At 31.9% G+C, this 23,338-nt stretch overlaps 1 protein-coding gene across 1 annotated transcript in view; it reads left to right on the top strand.

The window, feature by feature from the left end:
• The window catches only part of mmd (disintegrin and metalloproteinase domain-containing protein mind-meld), a 689,072-nt gene that overhangs the window by 588,748 nt on the left and 76,986 nt on the right, over nt 1-23,338 (top strand). Inside the window, exon 9 of the mRNA XM_089634149.1 lies at nt 9,485-9,631. Coding sequence (XP_089490275.1) covers nt 9,485-9,631 — 147 coding nt within the window. The remainder of the gene's footprint in view (nt 1-9,484; nt 9,632-23,338) is intronic.

Raw genomic sequence — 23,338 nt, 5'->3', positions numbered from 1 at the left:
TTCTCTGATTTCTCTGACAAGGTGAAGTGCATGCGAGGCAAGGCGATGAGATACGAAGAACGATGACCCGATACAACTCGAGGCAAACGCGTCTACTGTATAAATACGTTATACCCACACTCTCGCACTCATGAGCCTATGGGTTGTCTCGCCTAGGGTGTAGATCAGGCATCAATGCTTTTTTTTAAATTAATTTTCTTTTCTAACCACTTCTCTGAGACTTTTGATATGCAGCTCTTAAACTTTTTATCAGCTCCGAAAAATGTTTAAATTAAACGTAAAAAGAAACAGGTCGAAAAATTATTACCCGCTTGAGGAAATGCCATATATTATGTTAATAAAAAAATAATGATTTAGTCAAGTCTGTTCTAAGATAACGATAGAGATAACTGCATTCACTTAATGACGACCACATTATAAATTAATTAATTTTCTTTTATAAAGAAATAAATTATTTGAGACAGCAACACAGCTTGTGTATATTGACTAATCATATCAAATAAAATTCATCATTTTTGTAATAAATATTTTTTTAATGCGTTTTTTTTGTGAGTAACTAAAATAATAAGGTACCTGCTACCAAAATCAAACAGCAGAGATATTTCCAAATTATTTTTTTTTTGAGTCAGGACATTAGTTAGTTAGTTAGTTATTATTATTATACTGGAATGGATGTGATAGGTACTGTACGCTAGAAAAAGATGTGGGAATAAGCAATGGGTACAACAGTCCATTAAAATATCATTTCGCCTTTTGAAGTGAATACCGCACTAGAGTCCCAACTGCCCCATCCATCCGTAGCCAGTGAGACTACAGCACCCCAATTGGGGTATGTAGTGTGGTTGACGGTAGTGGGGAGGGAAGGAGATAGGGAAATACTTGGCTATTCATATCTCGTCACCAAACACGGCTAAAGCCATTTAAAGCAACTTTTCAATTCTGAATGGTGGTCTTTCACCAGGGCGATACTGAAAATATCTTCCACTCTGGAATGTGCCGCAAAAATACTGTACATTATTTTCAATTGATAAATTGTGAAATAACAAATCAAATAAAATTAACTCTCGCACTTCGGGAATTGAACCCGTGACCTCTGGATTGCTAGTCGATAGCCCCAATCTTCGAGCATAGAGGCTGTTAAAGCCTCGCTTAAATTTACTAGTTGTGGCTAAAATAAATACTACCTACTCAGAAAAAATGAATACTCAAACTGTCCTAAAGTTTAAATTCTGCAGAGCATTTTGAACTATCTTTACTTAAATGGGGCTTATGACTACTAAATAACAATTTAATATTATATGCCTGTGTTTTAGGATTCGATGCAAAGTTCCATCAAAGTTATCGTGAGATTCCGCCCTGAGAATAAGCTTCACGACCAATAAGCCTCGTCCCTTTAGCCACTTACCCCGCCCTTCCTATTAAACCCATTTTTTACCTTGTTATAATAATTTATTTTTCCCTCCCTGGACACAGAACCCTCGGATCTATCCCTGGAGTCAAATCTCAGCTGGAAGTCTCTTATCCAAGTAATTATGTTTTCCGTGAAGTCAAGTGCCAAACTCTTCGTCGGGGCTTTTCTTCGAGAAAACGAAAATAATTCTAAACTTAACAAAAAAGAAAACGGCGCGACGTTTTTGCTTTGTCTCAACTTTAAGTGCAAATGAGTTTCTTTAAATTCTGTTAATTAAAATTTCACACTCAAGTAACAAAGGCTGGACTCATTATTTAAATCGGATTTTATTTATTTGTGAGAAAAACACAGCTGAATCTATTGACTATGTTTTTTAATGAATTACATAAAGTACGAAATTAACTTGTTATCTGTCGATGTTTTTGTTAAAAAAACACACTGTGCGATTATAAATCACAATCTAAAACTAATAACAGATGAACAAATAATTTATTGTATGCATAGCTAGAACGCAGACCTATGCATAGTATGCATATCTGTTTTTAAACTTTAACATGCTTTTGTTTACTAGTTTGTTGATTTAATTTTACCCTTTGAATGATGGTCGATAATATGAACTGAACATTCATAGAAAAATGTCAAATAACGTCAATAATGTCAAAAATCAGTGATGTCAAGAATCAATGAGTGTAAATCGGTCCGATAAGGCTAATTAAAAATAAAAATAAAACAATCATGATAAACAGTTTAAACTTTTTGTTGTATATATTCAATTTACGAATAGTAATAATTACACAGCTAATCTTATTTATGAATAAACTTTTTTTTATTTATATGGTAATATTATTGAATGTGTAAAAGAAAATCTTTAAAATGAAATGGAGTTTTCCAAGTTAAGCTTGATGACAACAAATAATGCTAAAAACGCCGAATTATGTGATAAATCGCAATGATGCGTGAATATGTTAAGTTTCAAATCAACATTATATATTTTATGAAAAAAAAAACATTGTCTTTTGTTATAATAGTAATTCTCTAAAATTGTGTCTACTGAATAATGTTTGTAGTTAATTTAAATATGGAATTATGTTAATTTGTATGTTGAATTGTGTTTGTAGTTATTAGTTAAGACTTTGAACATTGTTTACACGTCGCCTTATAAGGGTAATTTTCTTATTTGTATATACTTATTCATCTCATAAACACGAGCTCCTAGACTTTATGGAGTAGTAGAATAATTTGAAAAAAAACTTTTTACATGCTGTTATAATTCTAAGTCTTGTATTATTTTGTAATAAATAAATATATATAACTGGTAACCGGGTAACTCAAGACATTGGCATTCAACACATTTTAGAAAATCTATATAAAAATCATACCTTTGAGACGTACACGACATACAGTGCTATTCCACACGATTCATTATAAAACAAATGCAGCATCTAATTCGCCAATTAACTGAGCTCTTCATACCCTAAATAATATTTTTGTAAACTCTAACATTGACATTTTTTCAGATTCACTGCCTAAATTCAAACGTGGCATCATGTCAATAATTTAAACTGTCCAATGTGCATACACACAAACACTCACCCTTACATTACATACACACACCCATACACACACACACACACACACACACACCCTCACACACACCCTCACACACCTCTCACACACACACACACACACACACCTATATACTACACACGTCGCCTGGTAATTAAGGAATAAACACACATACCACTTAGCAGACATTACAACAAAACATATCATAGGTACTCAAAATGAAGTATCTTAATCCTGTGTATTGTTACTGTTTGTTTCTTATAAAATAAAATAAAAAAATAAAAATAAAATTAAATAAAGTCTTGAAAAGTCAAACAAAAGAGGCAAAGACAAAAAAACTAGGTTAGATAGGTAATGTAAGGTTATGTTTATATGCCGATTTTTTAATTATTCACTTTATAAGACCGTATGTAGTGCACCTATATTAAGTTTAATAAATAAATAATTATTATTCCTTCGAATGAAATAATTGTGTACATGATAAGAAAGCAAACGGATGATTGCGCACTTGTGCAGTGATGTTTAAAGGAGTTATGAGATGATATTATTAAGTTCGGCAGAAACACAAATAGTCAAATTGGTAGGTTGCATGAAATGGATTTAGATGTATTATGAAAACAAGGTACTTTCTAATCTTGTTATTTTCAATCCTTCAACTTTTCTGAACCTTATAATTGTTTAACATTAAAAAAATTATAGAAATTTTACTAAAATAAAAGTGAAAAAAAAATTACTTCAGGAAAGCATTATGCAGTAGTTACTAGTACATAAAAGTAATTGAAAAAGGTTTTTGATGATTTTTTTCATTCCTTTGAGAATATAAAAGAAGGTGTAAATATAATACAGCAGAATTCTTTTGCTTGACGCCATAAAATAAAACAAATAAAAGGCACTATTTTTGTGAAAGGTTTCAATGAATACGAATCCTGATTCGGGGAATAACGCCTCTGTTTGCAGTCGCAAATTTCTTTCAAAGTAAATTATCGAACCGACGACGTATTCAACCCCGAGTTCATCACTTAGTTCTTTGCATAGGTCGTCCAAAAGGAACCGCCTAGTTAACTGTCAATTTATTTCATGTTAGTTCACGCTCTAGTTATTGTCAATAGCGAACCGGTCTTTGATCAAGTCCGTGTCTTTGAAAAAATCAGACTAGAAAGAGTTGCATAGAGCAGTAACGTTTTTCCTTTACCAATTTGTCTTGCTATTGAGGTTGGGAAATGTGTGCAAATAATAATCTTGCAAAGATAAATACATGTCTAGAATTAGTCCATAAACTAAGTAAATTGTGATTACACAGATTAGACTTCTGGTAAACTAACACAATAAAAATGAATCATCAAAACATGTTTGACCTACTTTGATAACATTTTTAAAGAAGATAGTGTATAATATTTAGATATTTATTTTGAATAATTGAGGTTTTTCACGTAATACAACTTATGTTATGCATCGTTATTTTTTTAATCAGTTGTTATCTACTCGTACGTACAAGTAGAACCATTTATTTCTAAATTTTTTATCATTTGATAAATAACTTTTTTTTTTCTTATCAAAGATTTTTTTATGTAAAAACAGTGTTGGGAAATTGAAATATATCGCTAAGAAGCACGACCAATTTTTTTTGATTATTTTAAACCGTTATTCCCTGGATATGAATAAAGTGAAATTGTTTTCATTCCATCTGCATCCATCCGGCCAATATTGTTTATAATTGTAATAAGGAATTATGATAATCAGTTATACTTATTTTCATCTTTCTTAGAAAGATTGCCGGTGTTATCATTTAATGTTATCTTTATTGTTTTCGTCTGTTTATATTGTTTTGTGGTTTATTGTTGTTTTTTTTCTTTTATTTCTCTTAAACATATCGTCGGACTAACAAGTATTGAGGTTTTGACATCACATAAGTAGTGTTTTATGTATTATTCAGTTGGTTAAAATAATACATTAAGCGATGTAGAGAGACGTACCTGACTTACTTTGACCAGACCTGAAATTATTTGAAGTAAAATATTTAGATTATTTTTTTTGTTTTCAACAAAAAACGGGTAAGTATTTTCTGAGAATGGGTTTCATGATAACATAAACTGCGGTCTATTTCAATATCATGACAGATGTTTGATAAAATATTTGCTTTAGGGGAAGGGTATATATTTTATTATTAAATAAATAGCATTTCATGAATACCTACCGTGCTAAAAAAATGTTCACTTTAGAGGTGGAGTATTTATTTTATAATTAAATAAATACCATGTCAATCGTGTGAACAAATCTAAAAAAATATATATTAGTTCTTGATAATAAAACTCCTTTTTCACAACAAATCACTTCTTTATTCAGACTTATTTTTGCGTCCATTTCTCGTCTTCGTACACTTGAAAACAAATTCACCTCAAATATGGACATATTATACAAGTTAACCATTTTTTAATGATATACTAATGTTTATAAGACAAGGTTTTATGCATAGCACAAAGGATAGCAAATAATTATAAGCAATAATTAGTCGCCTGAAATATCAATACAAATTGAAAATATCTAACGAGTAAAAATAAATGCCGCCAACGGGAATTGAGCCCGTGCCTTTTGATGTCCGGTCAGGTGCTCTGAAACCACTGAGCTATTTATTTATTGGACAATTTGTATAGCGCCGCTTTTGTGAGATATCACTTCAGGGGCGCTTTAAAGTTGTTGCAGGTATTACAAAAGTCAGCTTATTTCCAATCCACCAACTAACTCAATATGTATCTTTTTTTTATATATTAACTGTACTTACCTATGAAGTACTCACTTAAACACATACAAATCGTATATACCTAAATATTTAGCCTTTCCAAAATGAGTTTTTGATTAACTGGCTTCATTTGAAATTCCTCCCATCCATCATGGTTTTCTATTAAGTGAACCCCAAAATAACTTGCATCCTCGCGTAGTTCCCTTCTTATCATCCTTCAGCTTACGATACGACTAACCACCATACTCGTAGCAGTATACAGTGGCGTGCTGGAACTCTCTTTCTTTACTCGATATTTCATAAGCATAATTAAATTTGAAAGTTTTATACGGTAGTGCATTTATTAATAGCCTTAATTAAAAGCTTTTTTTTCTACTATTTAAACAGTATTTTAGTTACACATGAAATAAAGATTGTATAAGTAAGAGTGATATTTAAAACACGTTGTGAGCAATTTATAGTGTGACAACATTGCGTTGAATGACAGGTGACAGTTTTTAACCTGTTTCTATTGTATCACGTAGAAAATCTCTAAAAAACATGATAAACTTGAAAAGAATTTTTTCAACCCAAGTCATATCAAGTCCATTCACAGATATTCTAAAATATAAAATAATTTTGACAACAATTTGGATACACTAACTAAACATTTCTATTGGCTTATCTCTTTGGTCGAAATTTAGAAAGCGTATGGATTTAGGTATTTTTTCCTTCAATTAACGTTCATAATGTCAAAAAATCGTCCATTTTCATCAAAATCATCAACTTTTAAATAACAAGCATGAAAACTAATACGATTCTGTCAACTGTTAAAGCTAAATCACAAATAAACAAGCCTCTTCTGCTGAAGAAGCAATTTCTAACTTTACAGAAAAATAACAAATACACAAAAGAATGTTTTTACACTTCCGTTCCGGGCCCTACTCCAACCGGTTACCGCTGGTCTCGCGCACCGCGTACCCTTTTGGTAAAGAAGGAAAAGTGGCTGATCCCCCGGTTAGCTGGATCTATTTAGTGTTCTTTATTATTGTGCTTATTAGCTCAGTTCTGTGTTTTTAGGATTTTGGACTTTAAAGCTTTAAAAAAAAAAAGTATTGTTACTAGTTAATGACATCAATGTACTATAGCTGCTTTGCATTGGCAGGCTATTGTTGCATCAAAAATATAAAATAATTGCTTAGGATGTTTATGAAAACCATTAAAACTTTCGCTGAGCTTAATGCGTACATATTCCCAAAATACTGAAGGACGAAAATCAAAATGATTTAATTTTTATAATAACGATTTTTTAATGTGTATGTAGTCACGGCACTCCACTGTTATCCACGCAGTATAGAAAGGGTTTACCATCGACCCACTTCTGATACTGATGAAGGGCAAATTGTTTATTCAGCTGATTGAACAAGAATGCTAAGTTTATTAAAGAATGTACGTCTATGTATGTATGTACGGTGTATTACGAAACAAAGTAAGGCAGTATGTAGGACGCATTTATAAATACAATGTTATTCTGACCGTCAAAATAAATGTTTTACCTACTTGAATAGCAATAATAATTTTATGCATATTAATTTTATTCTGATATTAAGGAAAGCTCATTGTTTTTTGGCTGTAGATCATGGCTTCCTAAATTGGGGATTTTCGTGAAGCTGCAACTTGCAATTTTGAGGAGGGGAAGAAAAAAAGTTAAAGGTCGTGCAGTATCTGATTTTTTAGATTTGGTTACAATAACATACAAAACTAAAACCATTTTTACGATACAAAAAATGTATTATTTTAATATTTTAAAATGTATGGTATGGAGTCTAAATAAGCGCTCAACATGGTTATAGACAAAAGGCTAAACACATTAGGTAGGTACAGCATCTATGCCAACAATGTGCAGTTAATAAAAGGTCGATATCTATATCATGGGACTTGGTGTTAAATTTTCAAACTGAGCCGGCTGAATTGAGAGATCGAACGGAATTATATCCTGCACACGTTGAAAGCGGGAAGCCGAACCAAATAGAATCAAAACCATGTAAGCAGAATTATCGCGATTAATTTTTGGGTTATTGGGCTTCCTTATTTTTTAGGTTTCAGACAGCGTTACGGTGTCCATCACCAAGGCAGAAGCGTAGATTGTGGTGAAGTGTGTTTATGTATATGGAACCAAAATCTGCAAAATATAATAGAGACGATGGCGCTAAGCTTGATAGTATCCGGTACTGGCGGCGTTAGCACTAAAAAAAATGTTGTATCATATAAATTATTATTAAAATATGTACAAAAATATAACATATATAATTGATATTATCAAATACTATTTTTTAATATCATGAGAAGTACATTCAAAAATGGTTATGAAATTCGTAATTTTCCACACTTCTCCTACCCTCCATTCTAGTTGTTGACAAGTTTTATCATAACCTTTCTGCAAATCAACTATACTCATCAATTAATTTAGCTGCTAGAACTAAATTCGTAAATCTCATATGTAAAAATCAACTATACATAAACAGTTTCTGTGGCTAAGATTGGAGTTTATTTGGATATATTTGACATATTCAAAATAATTATTAACTGCATTATTGAATAACATTCTTTATAACAACTTTTCCAGTTTGACATCCCTTCCTGTAGACTCCAAAATAATGAATTAATGTTCCTTAAAACAGCATTATTTGAAATAGTAAGTTTTCATAATATGAAATATTATATTGGCTGTTAAACATTTCATTTGAATGTAGTGATTATATACCCATTTAAAGTCCAATAAATGTTTCAATTATTAGACCACACAGTTTATGTCTTGTAATCAATTCATTCTTAAATTTTGAGTGCAATACGCGTAAAATAAAAAAAATAACGCCAGTTTTCCTAATATCATTTATGACACAGTTTTAAAATTATTTTTTTATTACATTGTATGGTTTTATATGTCCTATAGAAGTCGATGAGTTTTTTTTTTGCTTTTCACTAACAACGCTGAAAAAATTATTGACATGGTTTAGGATTTTTTCTGGATTTTTCAAAAAGCACCATTAAATTGTTTTAGGTTAGTTTTCAAGGTAGGTTTGGTACGACTAACTTCGCGTAAAACGATTTAGATTTCTTTTAGATTGCTTTTAATTTCTTTTATTCTTCATATTTAGCCTAATAATACATATATAATCAATACTGTTTGCCTCATTGACGAAATTGGGATTGTGTTCCGTGTTCCAATGATATTTGAAAAATTTTCTAAGGTAAATTTGTGTAGAGAAGTCGGCGGCGGAAGGGTTGTAGAGAGTTAGGTAGTTGAAGAAGGAATGGGGCGGTCAAAATCAGTTAGGAATGTTTAAGGGATGTTTGCGTAAACCTTTCGTGGACAACCTTTGGACTACATTCATCTAAGCTTTTAATAATTATTAAATATTTTTAGTATCTACGGATGGTATTAAAAATACTGTGATTTCGACAGTATATATTCTTCTAGATATGATTTTGTCATTTTAAAAACTGGAACTAATTGTGAGAAAAATTCAGACAAGCAACAAAAAGAACCCAACCACAATATAATTTTTTCACAGAATCCAGAACCATCCCATGATTTTCGTCGATGATCTCGGATTTGTTTGAATTGAAGTGTCATTTTCAAAAGTTGAACTGATGGAATATTTTAATTATCATCTTCAAAATTGGAACTGAAGACATCCGACGGAGAAAGGAGAAGGTTGGCGTTATTATATTTATAAATCATGCAAAGTGTCATTCTTAAACTGTATTATAAAATTTGTTTCTTGCAGGAGATCGAGCACTGTTACTATCACGGCACGGTGAAAGATTATCCTGGAGCGAGTGCCGCCTTCCACACGTGCAACGGCGTGTCGGGAGTCATCCACGTGGGCAACGAAACCTTCGTCATACATCCCTTCTACGGCGGGGATCTCTCGGTCAGTATTCTATAAACTACTATGTGTACTAAAATAGTCATTCATATATCTTCAACTTCACCAACCATAATATTTAATTGTAAATCTATATATCTACTCGTATACTGGGTGTATCAGCCCATACCCGAAGGACTTAATCTGAGCATATTTGGAGTTAGAAATGTTGCCACTGGGTAGTTGGGTACAATCTAGCGGGCAACAGACGATACGTGTTGCATCAGTATGATGAGTGGCGACCTATGATCAGTAAATCTAAATCTAAAAAATCATCGGATAGCAAAATAGTTTTTCTATGCCAAATATGCACAAGAACTGCTGATAAAATCATTTGGGTACGTGACGTTAGACGAGAATATTTTACATTAAATATAAATATTTATGTAACAACGTAGAAACATTGTTGGGATCATAATAAATTATGTGCTATTCTTTAATTTCTTTTGCATCATCGCAGCATGATCTGTGTTAAAACTGTTTAACGTACTTCTTGATTTCTTCAGAAGGAGGTTGAAGGGCAGCACGGCTCAATTATCCAAGAAAAAGCAATAAAAAATTTATTTAAGATTAACTTCGAAACTATCCAAAGTACTTAGATAGAGAAAAACGTTTTTATGGAAATTTTGTAAAAAATTATACATTATACCAGTTATCGGACAGCATCCAAATTGAGTTCGGACTGTGACAAAGGGAAGCGTTCTCTAGCATGATTTTCAATCTGGTATTGCAGTTCATCGCTCTTAACTTCTTGATCGCAAACACTAAATTTTAAAATTTCTTGCCAGCTTTTTAATATTTTTTAATGTGAAACCGCACAGGAGTCCCAACTCTTTCCAACCGTCTGGCATACCGAATTGGGAGAGGTTTAATGCAATGGTAGGGGAAGGAGATGGGGAAGGACCAGTCTATTCAGATCTAGTCACCAAACACGGCCAAAGCCTTTTCAAGCATTCTTTATATTCAGAATGGTGGTCTTACACCATGGCGATACTGAGAGTATCTTCCACTCTGGATCGTGCCGCAAACATACTTTATGTTATTTTTAAATATGTGAAATAATACAAATGTCCAGTCCTACAGACCAAATCCAAAAATCTAAAATCCAAAATATTTCTTTCCGGGAGTCTACAAATTGTATTTTAAAATAACCATTAAAATCACCAGTAAAAATGTGTTCAATATCTTTGTACTATAATGTGTAGAAATGTACTGGCACCAACCAGCCAATGGAAGATTATTTACCATATACTTTTCCAAAATTGAATAAAAGCAATTTTGTTCGTTTGTTAATCATATTTCCATTACTTAAAAACTGTATTCAAAATATTTAGAAAATTTCTGCCTGTTTCGGGCCTTTCAAAGGGTAAATGGCTACTTTTATGTCTACGCGTAATCATTTTGTTGCGTTTCTGTTTTTGCTAAAAATTAGCATAAAAAAATTTATGCGCACCAAACAGTTATTATTTTTGCATTAGCTATAGTGTAAATAGTTGGAAGCTTTTATCTGGCTAAATGGCCAAAAATATTAAATGTATTGTGAAAATTTTCGCCGTACATTAATTTACACGAACGTACAAGTAATTATAATATAAAATAAGCAGGCATATAAGAGTTATGCTGAGATGTTCCATAATAATAATCTCATCCAGCTTGCTCTATTGCATGTTCTCCTCGGTATTATGATTGATGTAGAAAATTTAAATTTACGAGAATCTTCGAAGATATTATTTCTCTCACTACTCCCAGAGGCCATCTTCCTACTTTTCTTCGAACCGACTACAGAGTGGAAAAATGAATAACTTTCCATAATAACTGTATCACAATATTGAATTAAAAAATTCTCCGTACTGCTTCTCGGATTTTCTAGCTGGGGGAAGAATAAACAAATTACTTCGGAATTAAATTTCTCTCCCCGTTAACATGAACTTCCAGCAACGATTATTCATACTGCGTTGATCTGCCGCGACGCTAATGATTTTTGAAAGCTTTTATTGCAACAGCGCAGAGCATCCTTGATTCATTCATTATCTGACTTGTTGTTTTCAGAATTCCAAATTTGTTATTTATTAAAAAAAACAGCACAGAAAAATGAAAAGTTATTACAATTTTGTAGGATTTTTTTTAATTTTTTCGCATTTTTTAAAATAATATATGATGGTTTTTTATCCTGGGGAAATATTTGTGTCAGGCTTGAACTCTTCTTTTTTTCTAATAGACACCATCTCAAGCCATATGAGATCCATTTTTTTTTAAATTTAGCTTTAAATTTACAGTTTTAATCTTAGTTGATGTTGAGATATAATTACAGAAAATATTTACAAAAATATCAGCACATGTTTCAGCACATGATGATTCATGACGCATGGTTTCCTCACTTATTCACTGCTTGGTTAAATAAACAATGCAAATTACAATATATTTTTTATTACATTTGTTTACTGACAATTATAAAATAATATCACAATACAATGCATATACAAATGAAGAAAAGTGAAGAAAATTAATAAAGAAATAAGTAGGGCTCAACTACAAATAAACTGCATCTGAATAAAATAATTAATGACAAATTGCACATATCATTGTTTTCCATCTGAATAATTTCAAGAATATTTCACGTAAATCAATAATACTACGTGTCTATTTTGATCTATCAAAATTCTGCAAAATTTATAATTTAATAATAATTTTGGAAACTTTATCTTAATTAGGTATCTTTCGAAATCAATAATAATTATAAGTATTGCACTGGCGAAAGAACACCATTCATCATTGAAAAGTTCCTTGAAATTACTTAATCCTTGTTTTGTGACCAGATCTGAGTATTCATAAAATCAACTTAAAAAATTAATTACAAGAAAGGTGTGTATTAATCGAAATATTGGAATCACAAAACCAGTATTTAAAATAATTTTTTCGTTTTTTCACAATTTGTGTTCAACCCTTTTGGTCACGAATTGTTTAGGGCGCCTAATTTATAAAATACCACAATTTATGTAGCTATCTCTGGTTTACGTACAAAGTGTAATATTTTCCAAACCCGGTGTCATTTGGATTACTTTTCTTCGTGACCCAATCCTAACCCCATGCAGCACTATACGGGTCACAGGTACTTAACGCAAAATAGAGGAGACAAACCAAAATAATGTTTTATGCCATTACCTAATGTAATAAATTCTAGTTATAAAGAAATACGCACGCTTGTAAATCTATCGGTTACTGTAGATTTTTGTTTAATAAAACAGCATATTTGAGCAGGCAATGCTTTCATAGGATGTAATTAATGACAAAGATGTGCGGCGGATTTTTTATGGATTTCTCAAAGTAATGGGCCTTACAGTCACTCAATTTGGTTGAGCGGTTGTCATTAATCTGGTTGAGGTGAACATAAAGTTGAATCGTATAGAGATGCATTGTATGCGATAAGTTTAACACTCCCCGGTTGACACACACAGGTTGAACTAACCGATAGTTGTCTGAAAGGGCATTTAGAACTGAGTTTTTATTCAACTACGTTGTACCATCCACTTATTCTTAAACCAGCCAATGTATCGGAGAGCCTTATGGTACCCAATGCCCATTAAATTTTCTCGGTGATGTATAGTGCAAGTATTTCCAAATTGTTGACCCAAGAAGAAGGAAGGAAGCTTACATTTCTAACACCCCTATATCGGACGCGACAAGAAGTATTTGCTCATGTATTTATGTGTGTAAAGTGCACATGCTACTATTACGAGTATATCATTTCACATCATCAATCCTTATTTCGTTTCCTTAAGCTCAGACCAATGCAATTAATTTTCGATAATATCAGGCATTTTAAAATAATGTCCTTTATCCCTTTCAGCCCCAGTGTTAATTCAAATTAACATGAACTTTGTGATTTTTTTTACCGTAACGGTAGAGATTTAGAAAAGCCATGTTTTTGTTTTCTTTTTGCTTGTAGTCTTTTCTGTGGCGTCTATTTTTTTCCGCTCGGTTGAAATCCTTATTCCCGCCACAAAGTTAAGTAGGTTTCATCAAATTTCTGCCGTCATTTATTACATAATTTAAGGTGAGATATCAATATTTTCTACTCGAATTACAAATATTTTAACGCATCAAGATGTGTTCCATAATAATAACATCAGTTCAATTCACTGTTCACAGTCATTTGCCAGAATATTGTAAATGAATTTCAATGTTCATTCAAATTAACACTGGTAGTGACGAACATGTTTTCGACTAGTATGACGAGTTTTTAAAGATTTATTATCCTAGATTATTTATTTATTTCTGAATGAATTTTAGTTAAAATTTTATTTGTTTGTACATTAGAGATTATCATATGGGGGCTATAACTTACCTTTCCAGCGCCGACCATTTAATGTGTGTTGTGTAGAAAGTAAAAAGAAAGTAAAAAGATGTAGTTTAATGAAAATACGTTACACTATAACACGAAATTAATATCAGAAGGATTTTATCGGAGCCAAGAAATGTCAACTGCCAAGTCGGACTTGAAAAACAGGAATGGCGGCCGTTGACCAAAACTGGCCAGTGCTCTGTTTTTGGGTGGTAATCCCTAAAACAGTGTTTCCTTATAAAAATATTATTTGCAGTTAATTGCCAGTTCTTGACTCCACAATCACTACATTGTAAATGTGCATTTTTTACATGAAACAGTCATTTGTATTACTTTTGTGTAATGTTTATTTTACTATACTATTTAAAAAATACCCTCTGATGCCCAATGTTATTTCAAATTAACATTTATAAAAAAAAAAAAAAATTATTACAAAAATTTTCAAATAATTTTCTGATGTATTATCAAGCATTACATATTTTATAAATGTGGAAACAATAATGCGGGTGTGAAAGGGTCAAACAACTCTGACATCTCATGCATCCTGTGAGGAGACAAAATGATCACGACTATTAAATTAATTACCAAGTTAACTAACATAGAAGTGACTTGCAGAAGCAGTCATTCCTTAGGTACCTCACTCGACAGTACTCGGGAAAAGTAATAAGTTGTTTTATTGATTGTCTTTCTGATCTTACAAAGCTCCTGCTGTATTACCAGCTGGACTCTAGCTGAACAATTGGTACAACTGTACATTTGTGTCTGTGTCCTGATGAATTTACAGTATCTTTGCGGGATCCACTTGTCCCATAAAACCCCTAAAGTGAAAAAAACGTTTTAAATTTAGTATTTTAATTTTATTCAATAAATGATTATTTATCTTGCTTGTTAAATACAATACTAATATTAGCCCATCAAGAATCATTATAATGAAAGCCTACATATATAGATTATAGTACCAGGGCGCAGCTGTATCCATTGTGTGTTTATTAATAAGCCCTAAGTCCCGGCATAAACTGATCTCTCCTTCAACTAATGCGAAATGATTAATGCTTTATCACGGATATCTGGGAAATATCTAAGGGATTTCGGGAAACTTCTTAACGAAGTACGGGATAAGAAAGGCAGTAGACATTAAAACAATATGTAGGTATTATGCAAGAATCAACACACATTTCAGAGATAGTGAGATAGATAGGAAGTGGAGATAGAATTCGATACTGTTGGTCTGAGTGATTGTTGTATTGATTTATTTAGTACTGGCTGTACCCCACCACGCGTAGTTGTGGCTTAGTCCGTCTGTGCAGATAGAGAAACAACAGCGAGTTTTGCTTTAACGTCCACGCTTTTGCGCTTTTTTTAAAAAAAACATGTTTTTTATCAATGTTGACATCCATACAATATTGTTATATAAAAACATATGGTATTCTAATGCAATGTTGTGTCGAAAATTCTTTGTGAATAACTTTCGGAGTTTTAAAATTTTGAACAAACGAACATTTACTTTTTCATTTATACAGATAGATTTTTTTTTCCGTATATAGATGTTTCATTACTTTACATTTTACACTATTGCTGACTAGGCAATACTAGGTTCTACCGTTGACTCACTAGGATTGTGTGATACTCTACTAAAATCTAAGCATGTGTTAAATATGCATAAAAATTGAATATATAATAGATTGGGACTAAGGAAAGCCGAAAACACTTATAATAGTAAAATCATTAAGAACCAAATAAACCTCAATAAAAGTCCAATAATACACAAAGAAAAAATAGTATTGCTAATTTATTAAAAACCTCGCCTTGATTAAATATCATGGCGAAATGCGTGTACTGACATCTTGATAATATATTGGTAATTCACTAAAAGCTTATAAGAAAACCTGGTGATTCATTTGTTAATGCCTGCAATCCCGTTTTTGCCAGATTACCGAAAATTCGAAGAGATTATAATAAATTAACAATACTCATTTTGTTCCGTGTAAAGTTGTTCCTTTTTTTATAGTGAATACCTCACAAGAGTCCCAACTGCTCCCGTCTGGAGCCAGTGAGACTATGGCATCCCCAATTGGGGGATGTTGTGAGGCTGAAGGTAGGTGGGGAAGGGAAAGAGGAAGGTGGGGAAGTACCTGGCTATTCAGATCTAGTCACTAAACACGGCTAAAGCCATTTGGAGCAACGTTTCAAAAACGTTTCAACGTTCCTTACTGATACAGAGCACTCACGTCCTATTCCTTCATCTATTTCCTTCCCTGGGGTTGAGTATATTTTTTGTAATCCACTTTAAAACCATATGGAACACGTGTAGATGTTAGTATAGTACCTCACGCACTGTCCTAAAGAAGCTACGCTAGGAAATAAACCTGGTCGGCGTTAGTACAAAAATTAATATGATGTTTACAAAGATATTGTTTTATTTTAGATTTATTTAGTGTTACTTATTATATAAATATTTTTATTTTTTGGCTGTGATGTAATAATGATGTGATAATGTACATATTCATATTAGACTCAAATAAAATGCATGATATTAGACCATTAGATGTATCTCAGTGTAATAGACCCGTCAAATGTTTCAATCTTGTGTAAAAATCACAGCAAAAACCACAAAATGCAATACAAGGCGAACAATAAATAATTTCCAATTGAGATTTTAATTTAGATTCCACTGATATTTCCTACTCCGGCGGAATTTACGATTCTCCTATTACAATAATCTAATAGAGCTCTAACGCATTCTATTTATATTTGCATATTTACTAATAAACTTGCGCTACAATAATATTTTAACGAGCTTTTGGAAGTTATTGTTTAGAAACAAATATCTCAAATTTCGTTTCAAAATATTGGCCATTAAAATAAGGAATTTCACCTTTTCTGTTCTTCTTCAAATATAAACAAAGAGGGGAGTAAAGGCAAACAGGCCCTGTTTAATCAATTTTATATTATTTCGTTTGCTTTTGTAAAACATTGAAATAACAAGATGTTTTCGAACCTTCCGTTTCTCTGAATTGATTGTTTATTGTTTACTGTATAAATTTGTTCATCGAAATATTGTATTAAAATGAGAAATTAAATGTAGGTAGTTAAAAACTACGAAAATTTTCATATTTCTCAACATTTCGTAGTCCAGAAGACTTCAGAATAAGTTGCGAGATTAAAGAAAGAGTGGAACAAGAAGGTCAGAATTGGTTACTAAACATACTTTAACACCATTTTAACGCTGAAAACATTTTCTTCTACTTTAGAAGGGGATCAATTATACAACTTTATTAAGTCAAATTTTACATGCAAACATTTTAAATTTGTTCTATCTGGGTTCGAGCCATTGACCTTTGTATTAATAAATGATCTTACCATCCTGTCATGAAGGTAATCACAAAACCATTGTTTTTTACCCTTTGGTAAATCATTCTGCTTCCTGCATGATGCTTAGCAATTCTAGCTTTTGAAGAAAGTGCTTATTTAAAACAAAAAGAATGCCAGGTCACGTCATTAAAGATCGCTTCCCAAAAAGCCTTTTTAATTTATGCTCGTCCATTTGCGTTGAATAAATATTTTCAAAATTGAATTTATTTTTTATGAGCGACAGTACTTTCATGAACGAAATCGTAATTAAAAATGACTTCTGAAAACATCCTGGCGCGTTTCCAATCTTCTTCTTATATCTACCCTCTACCAACTCCTTCCAACACCCCTCCCCCTTTCCATCCCTCTCTCAAGAGATCATCCCCTCGCCATAACCTCCCCATCCCCGTAATTGATTGTATAAATTATTCCACAACAAGGAGTTGGCACTTAGCGCCTTGTTACAAGAAAAACATTCTTAAGAAGGTTTTTGTTCCACTCCATCGAAGTTTCAAACCAAGGACACGATTTAACGTGCGCTTGTCATAAGTGAGCTTTTAGAAAATGATAAAAATGCTGTTTCCTAAATATTCGCCTTACTTTTAGTTTCATACACAGTTTCATTACCAGAGAATCTTTCTAAATTTCTTGGTTAGGTTTTTTTGGGTTTTTACTTATATGTATACTTACTCTTCGGCTAAATTGGCATTTTTTTTAAAATGAAAAATTCGACCCTCTGCAAAGCAGCCCGTTTGATACATTCTTCTATTTTATAAGATGTTTTGCAGTAATTGAAAGTGGAGGTTGTTTTGGCCTGGAAAATTGTGTTGATTCTGCAAATATTTCAATGGAAAAAGCTCCAAAGAACTAACCTCACTCACCGGCTTATTGTTTGTACACGATGATCCGTGACTAGTAACTTTATTACGATTCACCTTAGCTTACCAAGTTTATCAAAATTATTGCCACACACCGTCAAGACCAACCCGACCAAACGATTTCTTTTCATTTGCCATCAAGCAGAACTAACCTTAGGAAAAAATCTCTAATTCCACTTATAATATGTGTGCAGTTTCACATAATTTCGTAATATTGGCATTCAAAAATAACCTTCAGAAATATCGAAAGACTGTAATATGTAATATCACAAATTAATGCTTGAGTAGAAAATGATAACGCATCTCTTCCTACATTCTTCAACCATTTTCCTTTGACATTTTATAAGTTTTAACGCAAAATAAAATTCCTATCTCTACCCAATATTACCATAAAATTTTTTTTGACTTAATCTTGTTAATCTCGTAATATATGTTTATATTATAACTAAAACTGTTTCTGACAAAAAAAAACCTCACCTGTGCAAAAATTGGCTGGCTTTTTTGTTTCCTCCTAAAATATAAGTCTCTTCAAGACCCAGGTTAATCTAAATGTATATAGACTCCATCACAGCAACTGTTGGCCCGATTAATATTTAAAATAAACTGTATTTTAATGAAAAGAGAAATCGTGTTATTATCACAAGGAAAACAAGGAGATAGGAACGGGAGTCTTTACCGTATGATGATGTTGGTTTCTTTTGAAGTCCAGTTAGTTCCTTGAACATTCCGTATAACTAGAGTGTATAGGTATTTATATACCTTATGTAATCACCATCAATGTTATATTTTCACCACAGGACTAGTATAAATATTCAATTTGCACTATTTAAATAGTCTTTTCACGAGATTAATAATTTGCGCAGCGAAATAACACGCACTTTCAACATCGCCGACAATTCGATTAAAAAACAATTAACATATGTGGGTTAATAACAAATGAATAACAATGTGGCGTTGGTCTTTTTTCTTCAGTTCTAGTTTCTTCCAAGGTAGGACTTTTAGAAAAAGAAATAACAATTTTAAAAGGACTTTGGGATGTGATATTATCATTAAACTATTAAAGTAATTTACTCTATTCATAATAGCAAAATAATAGTAAATTTACTTCTTATATTAATTACTTTGCGCAAAATTATTATTTTAACATCAATACTTCCTGAAAAATTTTTCTGTTCTCTTCTCACAGAAATATTATACAGTTTTTACAATATCCTACAATTTCCATGCAAACTTGCTGGAATAATAATTATTCATGGCAACGGATTCGTTAAAGAACCTTTCCCTGAAATTTACTTTTAAATACCCGGAAGTTCCCAAGAATGTTGGAGGTTATCTAAATCGGCAGTTATTTTATTCATTTAAGCAGATAGCATATTAAAATATAATTTGGACAGCTGGCAGATGTTCAATATGAAAATTGAATTGTTTTTAAACCAGCTTTCATTTTACGGTTTAACTGATTTAAAATATTTCGCTAACGTTTTAATAATACATAGTTTATACCTGCTGGTAAAACTCATTGAATTAATAAAAAAAACTGCCTTGATTTGTTTTTTTTTTTAAATACAAATCTACTGTCTTATTCCAAGATTGATGAAATTTCACACACTTGACCTTCAAAACAAGAAGACTCACACTGTGTACGTGAGATTTCAAAAAATGATCTCCGCCTCCTATTTTGATACTTCTTGATGAAATTTTGCACACACTGCAACCATTATGATCGTGTGCATGTTCAAAATTACAAGATAATAATTACTGTCTCAATTACCGGGGCTTCAGCTAGTACAACATAGAATAAAATGAAAGATAAAAAATAAAAAAAAATTGAAACAACATAGTGAAAATATAAAAAATAACTAAATAATAATAGATCTTGCATACAACAATTCATAATGAACATTGTGATTTATTTTTTCTAGTGTGATTTCGGTGAACTGACCCGAGGATAAATTAATGGAAAATGATAAAAGATGAATTTGGTGCCCGTTTTTCTGAAAATCGAATATGTGTTGCTCACATATTCGATTTTCAGAAAAACGGTAAATGCTCACCTGTTGTGGTGTAAAAAGTCAAGCCATACCCTTAAAACCCACTTTCGAGAGTAACAATCCAATTTAGAAATGTATTCGTAAACTCATCGCCGTAACTAATAAGGGTTCCGCAAATTACAATCATGTTTGCGATATAATTACCTATAATTTTCCGTCCCTGAAGCAGGCCCTGGAGGGATGGTCCCATCGTTCCCGGACGCGGGGGTGCAAATAGTGGACATTACAGGTGAATAGCGGCAACTGGGGAGCAGGTGTTACCCCAGAGATTATAACGGCCCTTGGTTATGAACTCGCCAATGAAATTTAGCTTGATAACCCGTGTGCCTATTTTAGAATTTAGACAAGCAATTCTAACATTCAGGAGAACAAACCATGTAGTAATATTATCAACAGGCCAATACAATTGGAGATGTTCGGTGGTAAAAAATTTTGCGGTTTAAACGTTATAATATGTTTTATAAAGTGGTCACTTGCTGTAGAATTCAAGTGTTCGACCTTGGCGCACGTATGCTTGCGCCGTCTAGTTGCTAGTTTTTCAGAAATATCTCGTTTCTAAGGCAAATTTCTGGCAATATAGTAGATTTTCAAATTTGGTAGAACATAAAATTTTCTACGGCTTCTTGTTCCACAATTTCTCGAATATTTACCATGATATAATGTCGTACAAATGCATATTTTATGATTGCATACCAAGTTGATCCCACAACGAGATTTCATTAATGATAACGATTGCGGATTAATCCAAATAATAAATTGATTAATAAAATTATAGAGAATTTTGTTTGGCATGAGATAACATTAAAAAAATTAAATAATCCTTAGATCAGTCGGTATTTATGGTAAATTAAGCTTTTTATAGTAGGTAGATATAATTATTAGATTACTAAATGCTAGCGAAGTTGATTTTAAATTTTATATATTTTAAGAAGTCTGTTGAGTGTTGACGTTTCGGATGAAAACTTTAGAGAAACTTCGGAGCTCGGGTGGAAATGTGGTTTACCGAGAAATAAAAGAATGAAGAACCGTATGAAGGTTACAAAGAAGTTTGTTTAGTAGGATAATGAGAAATACCATTAATTGGTTCCATGACAAATCAAAACGCAAAAGTGATATAAAATCATTAAAGTGATAAAAAAAACTAACTAATAAACCTAACCTTATCGATGTAGTTAACCTAAGTTTTTTTCAAAACTTTTTATGACTTTGTGCCGCTTTTCAATGATATTCGGATTTTTCTCTGTTATGATTTGTCCGGTTGCCTATTTATCGTACGCCAGAATTACAGTAATTCTACCAGTCAATATTTTTTTTAAATCTAAACCACGTTTGCGTAGAAAGTACTAGCGCAGACCCGTGAAAAATCACAGGGTATTCTGAATAATTCTTGAAAAATCAGTTTCTATTTTAAAAATTGCAAGCCGATGAATCTTCCAAAATACGTGCACTGTGCATAAAATCATCACATTATCGAGAGCAAGTCTATGGAGCTGCCACCCACCATCGAAATAATTTTCTTTTGGCTAATTTGTTAGCTTTTGGGAACAACTCACATGGTCTTATATAAATTGTTGTATCTTCCTTAATTTCATGTTGAAAACATGATCTAAATGGTGTTAAAAAGATAAAACACCACGTTTTATAACCAAATCTAGAAGTTAACCGCAGAAGATTTGAAATGTGCACTTTTATGAAACAAAAGGTTCCGAAAGAAATTTGAAAAAAAATTATGAAAGATCATGAATTTTTTCTAAATTATTTTTATACTAAACTACAAAAAAGGAATGTGACCTCAACGTTTGTAATATATATGTCAATTAAAATGCTAAACTTTACTATTTTTTTCGTTATCAGTAATTTTATTTACGCAAAGCCAAGGTGAGCCATTTATTTTTTTTATGTACGCCTTCAAAATTCGACTATAATTTTATTTATAATAATAAAATTTGAAAGTGTTTTTTATAAAAAGCAGTTTTTAGTTTTTGGATATGTTCTGAAATATTCCATTTATTTGGATTTTATTGCAAAGCGGAAATACTCCAACTCTATGTCAAAACATAGGATAGACCTGAGGAGGTAAAAATGTTAAATTATTATAGATATGTACTTTATCACTGAATCATTTACATAATCAGTTCCAATTTTCGATAATGACATTTAAAAATGAAGTAAATTTGAGTTCATTGAACCAGATTTCATGCGAGACGCACCGCACAGACAACCGAAATTATTGATAAGTAAACAAGTATTGTAATTATTATTTTCATATTTATAATACTCACAATATAGCATTATAATAATTAAAATTATTTTTTATTTACTCTGCGCGTGTACAAAATTGGTAGTTTAAAAATTAAGGTCAAACTCTTGAAAACGGAGCCATAACGTCTTTCCAAAGGTTTCTTAAATTTATGTAAGGTTTTACATTCTACGAGCTTTATAATTTCCACCTCCCTCTCTCCTCATCATCCCCTAATCCTTTCCTCTCCTTCCCCACGAGACCCGTTGCCCCCTGCTCCCTCGAAGGCGGTTTATTTTTATCAATAAACCTTTTTTTATTGAGTCATTATCTCTGATGTCGTCCTAAAAGCATTTTGCATGCGAGAGTGGGTAATATTAAAAGTTTTCACTACAAATTTAGATGAAAGTTTATTATTTTTGTTTTAATTAGGAGACTAATAAATGACCTACTATCATGACAAAATAATAACCATTCTAATATTATCTATAAAATTAATGTTAACTATTTTAATTTATCACCAGGCGCGCTATACTAACAAAAACTATAAATTCACTGTGACTCCTCAGCATGTACAAGGGCCCGGTATATTAAGCGGGCAAAATCGGCCGCTCAATCCTTGATAAGCCGAAGAAGAATTCATTTTTATACGTCAAGGCGTTAACAGTAACACATTTCAAATTTGAAATTTACGTAAATAGTTGTATTCTTCCATCTAACCGAAATTTAAATAAATTGCTTAACTTTAAAATTATGGACTATTTATTAGATTCATCGAGCGAGGAGTGATATTGATGTAATTTTATTTTTTTATTTATTACATTACAATAGATACATATATATGGCTAAAAT

Source organism: Hesperophylax consimilis, chromosome 8, assembly GCF_061612785.1.
Source record: "Hesperophylax consimilis isolate HC1 chromosome 8, BYU_Hcon_1.0, whole genome shotgun sequence".
NCBI lineage: Eukaryota > Metazoa > Arthropoda > Insecta > Trichoptera > Limnephilidae > Hesperophylax > Hesperophylax consimilis.
Note: the sequence above shows the minus strand (reverse complement) of the source record. Positions and strands in the feature narration are given on the sequence as shown.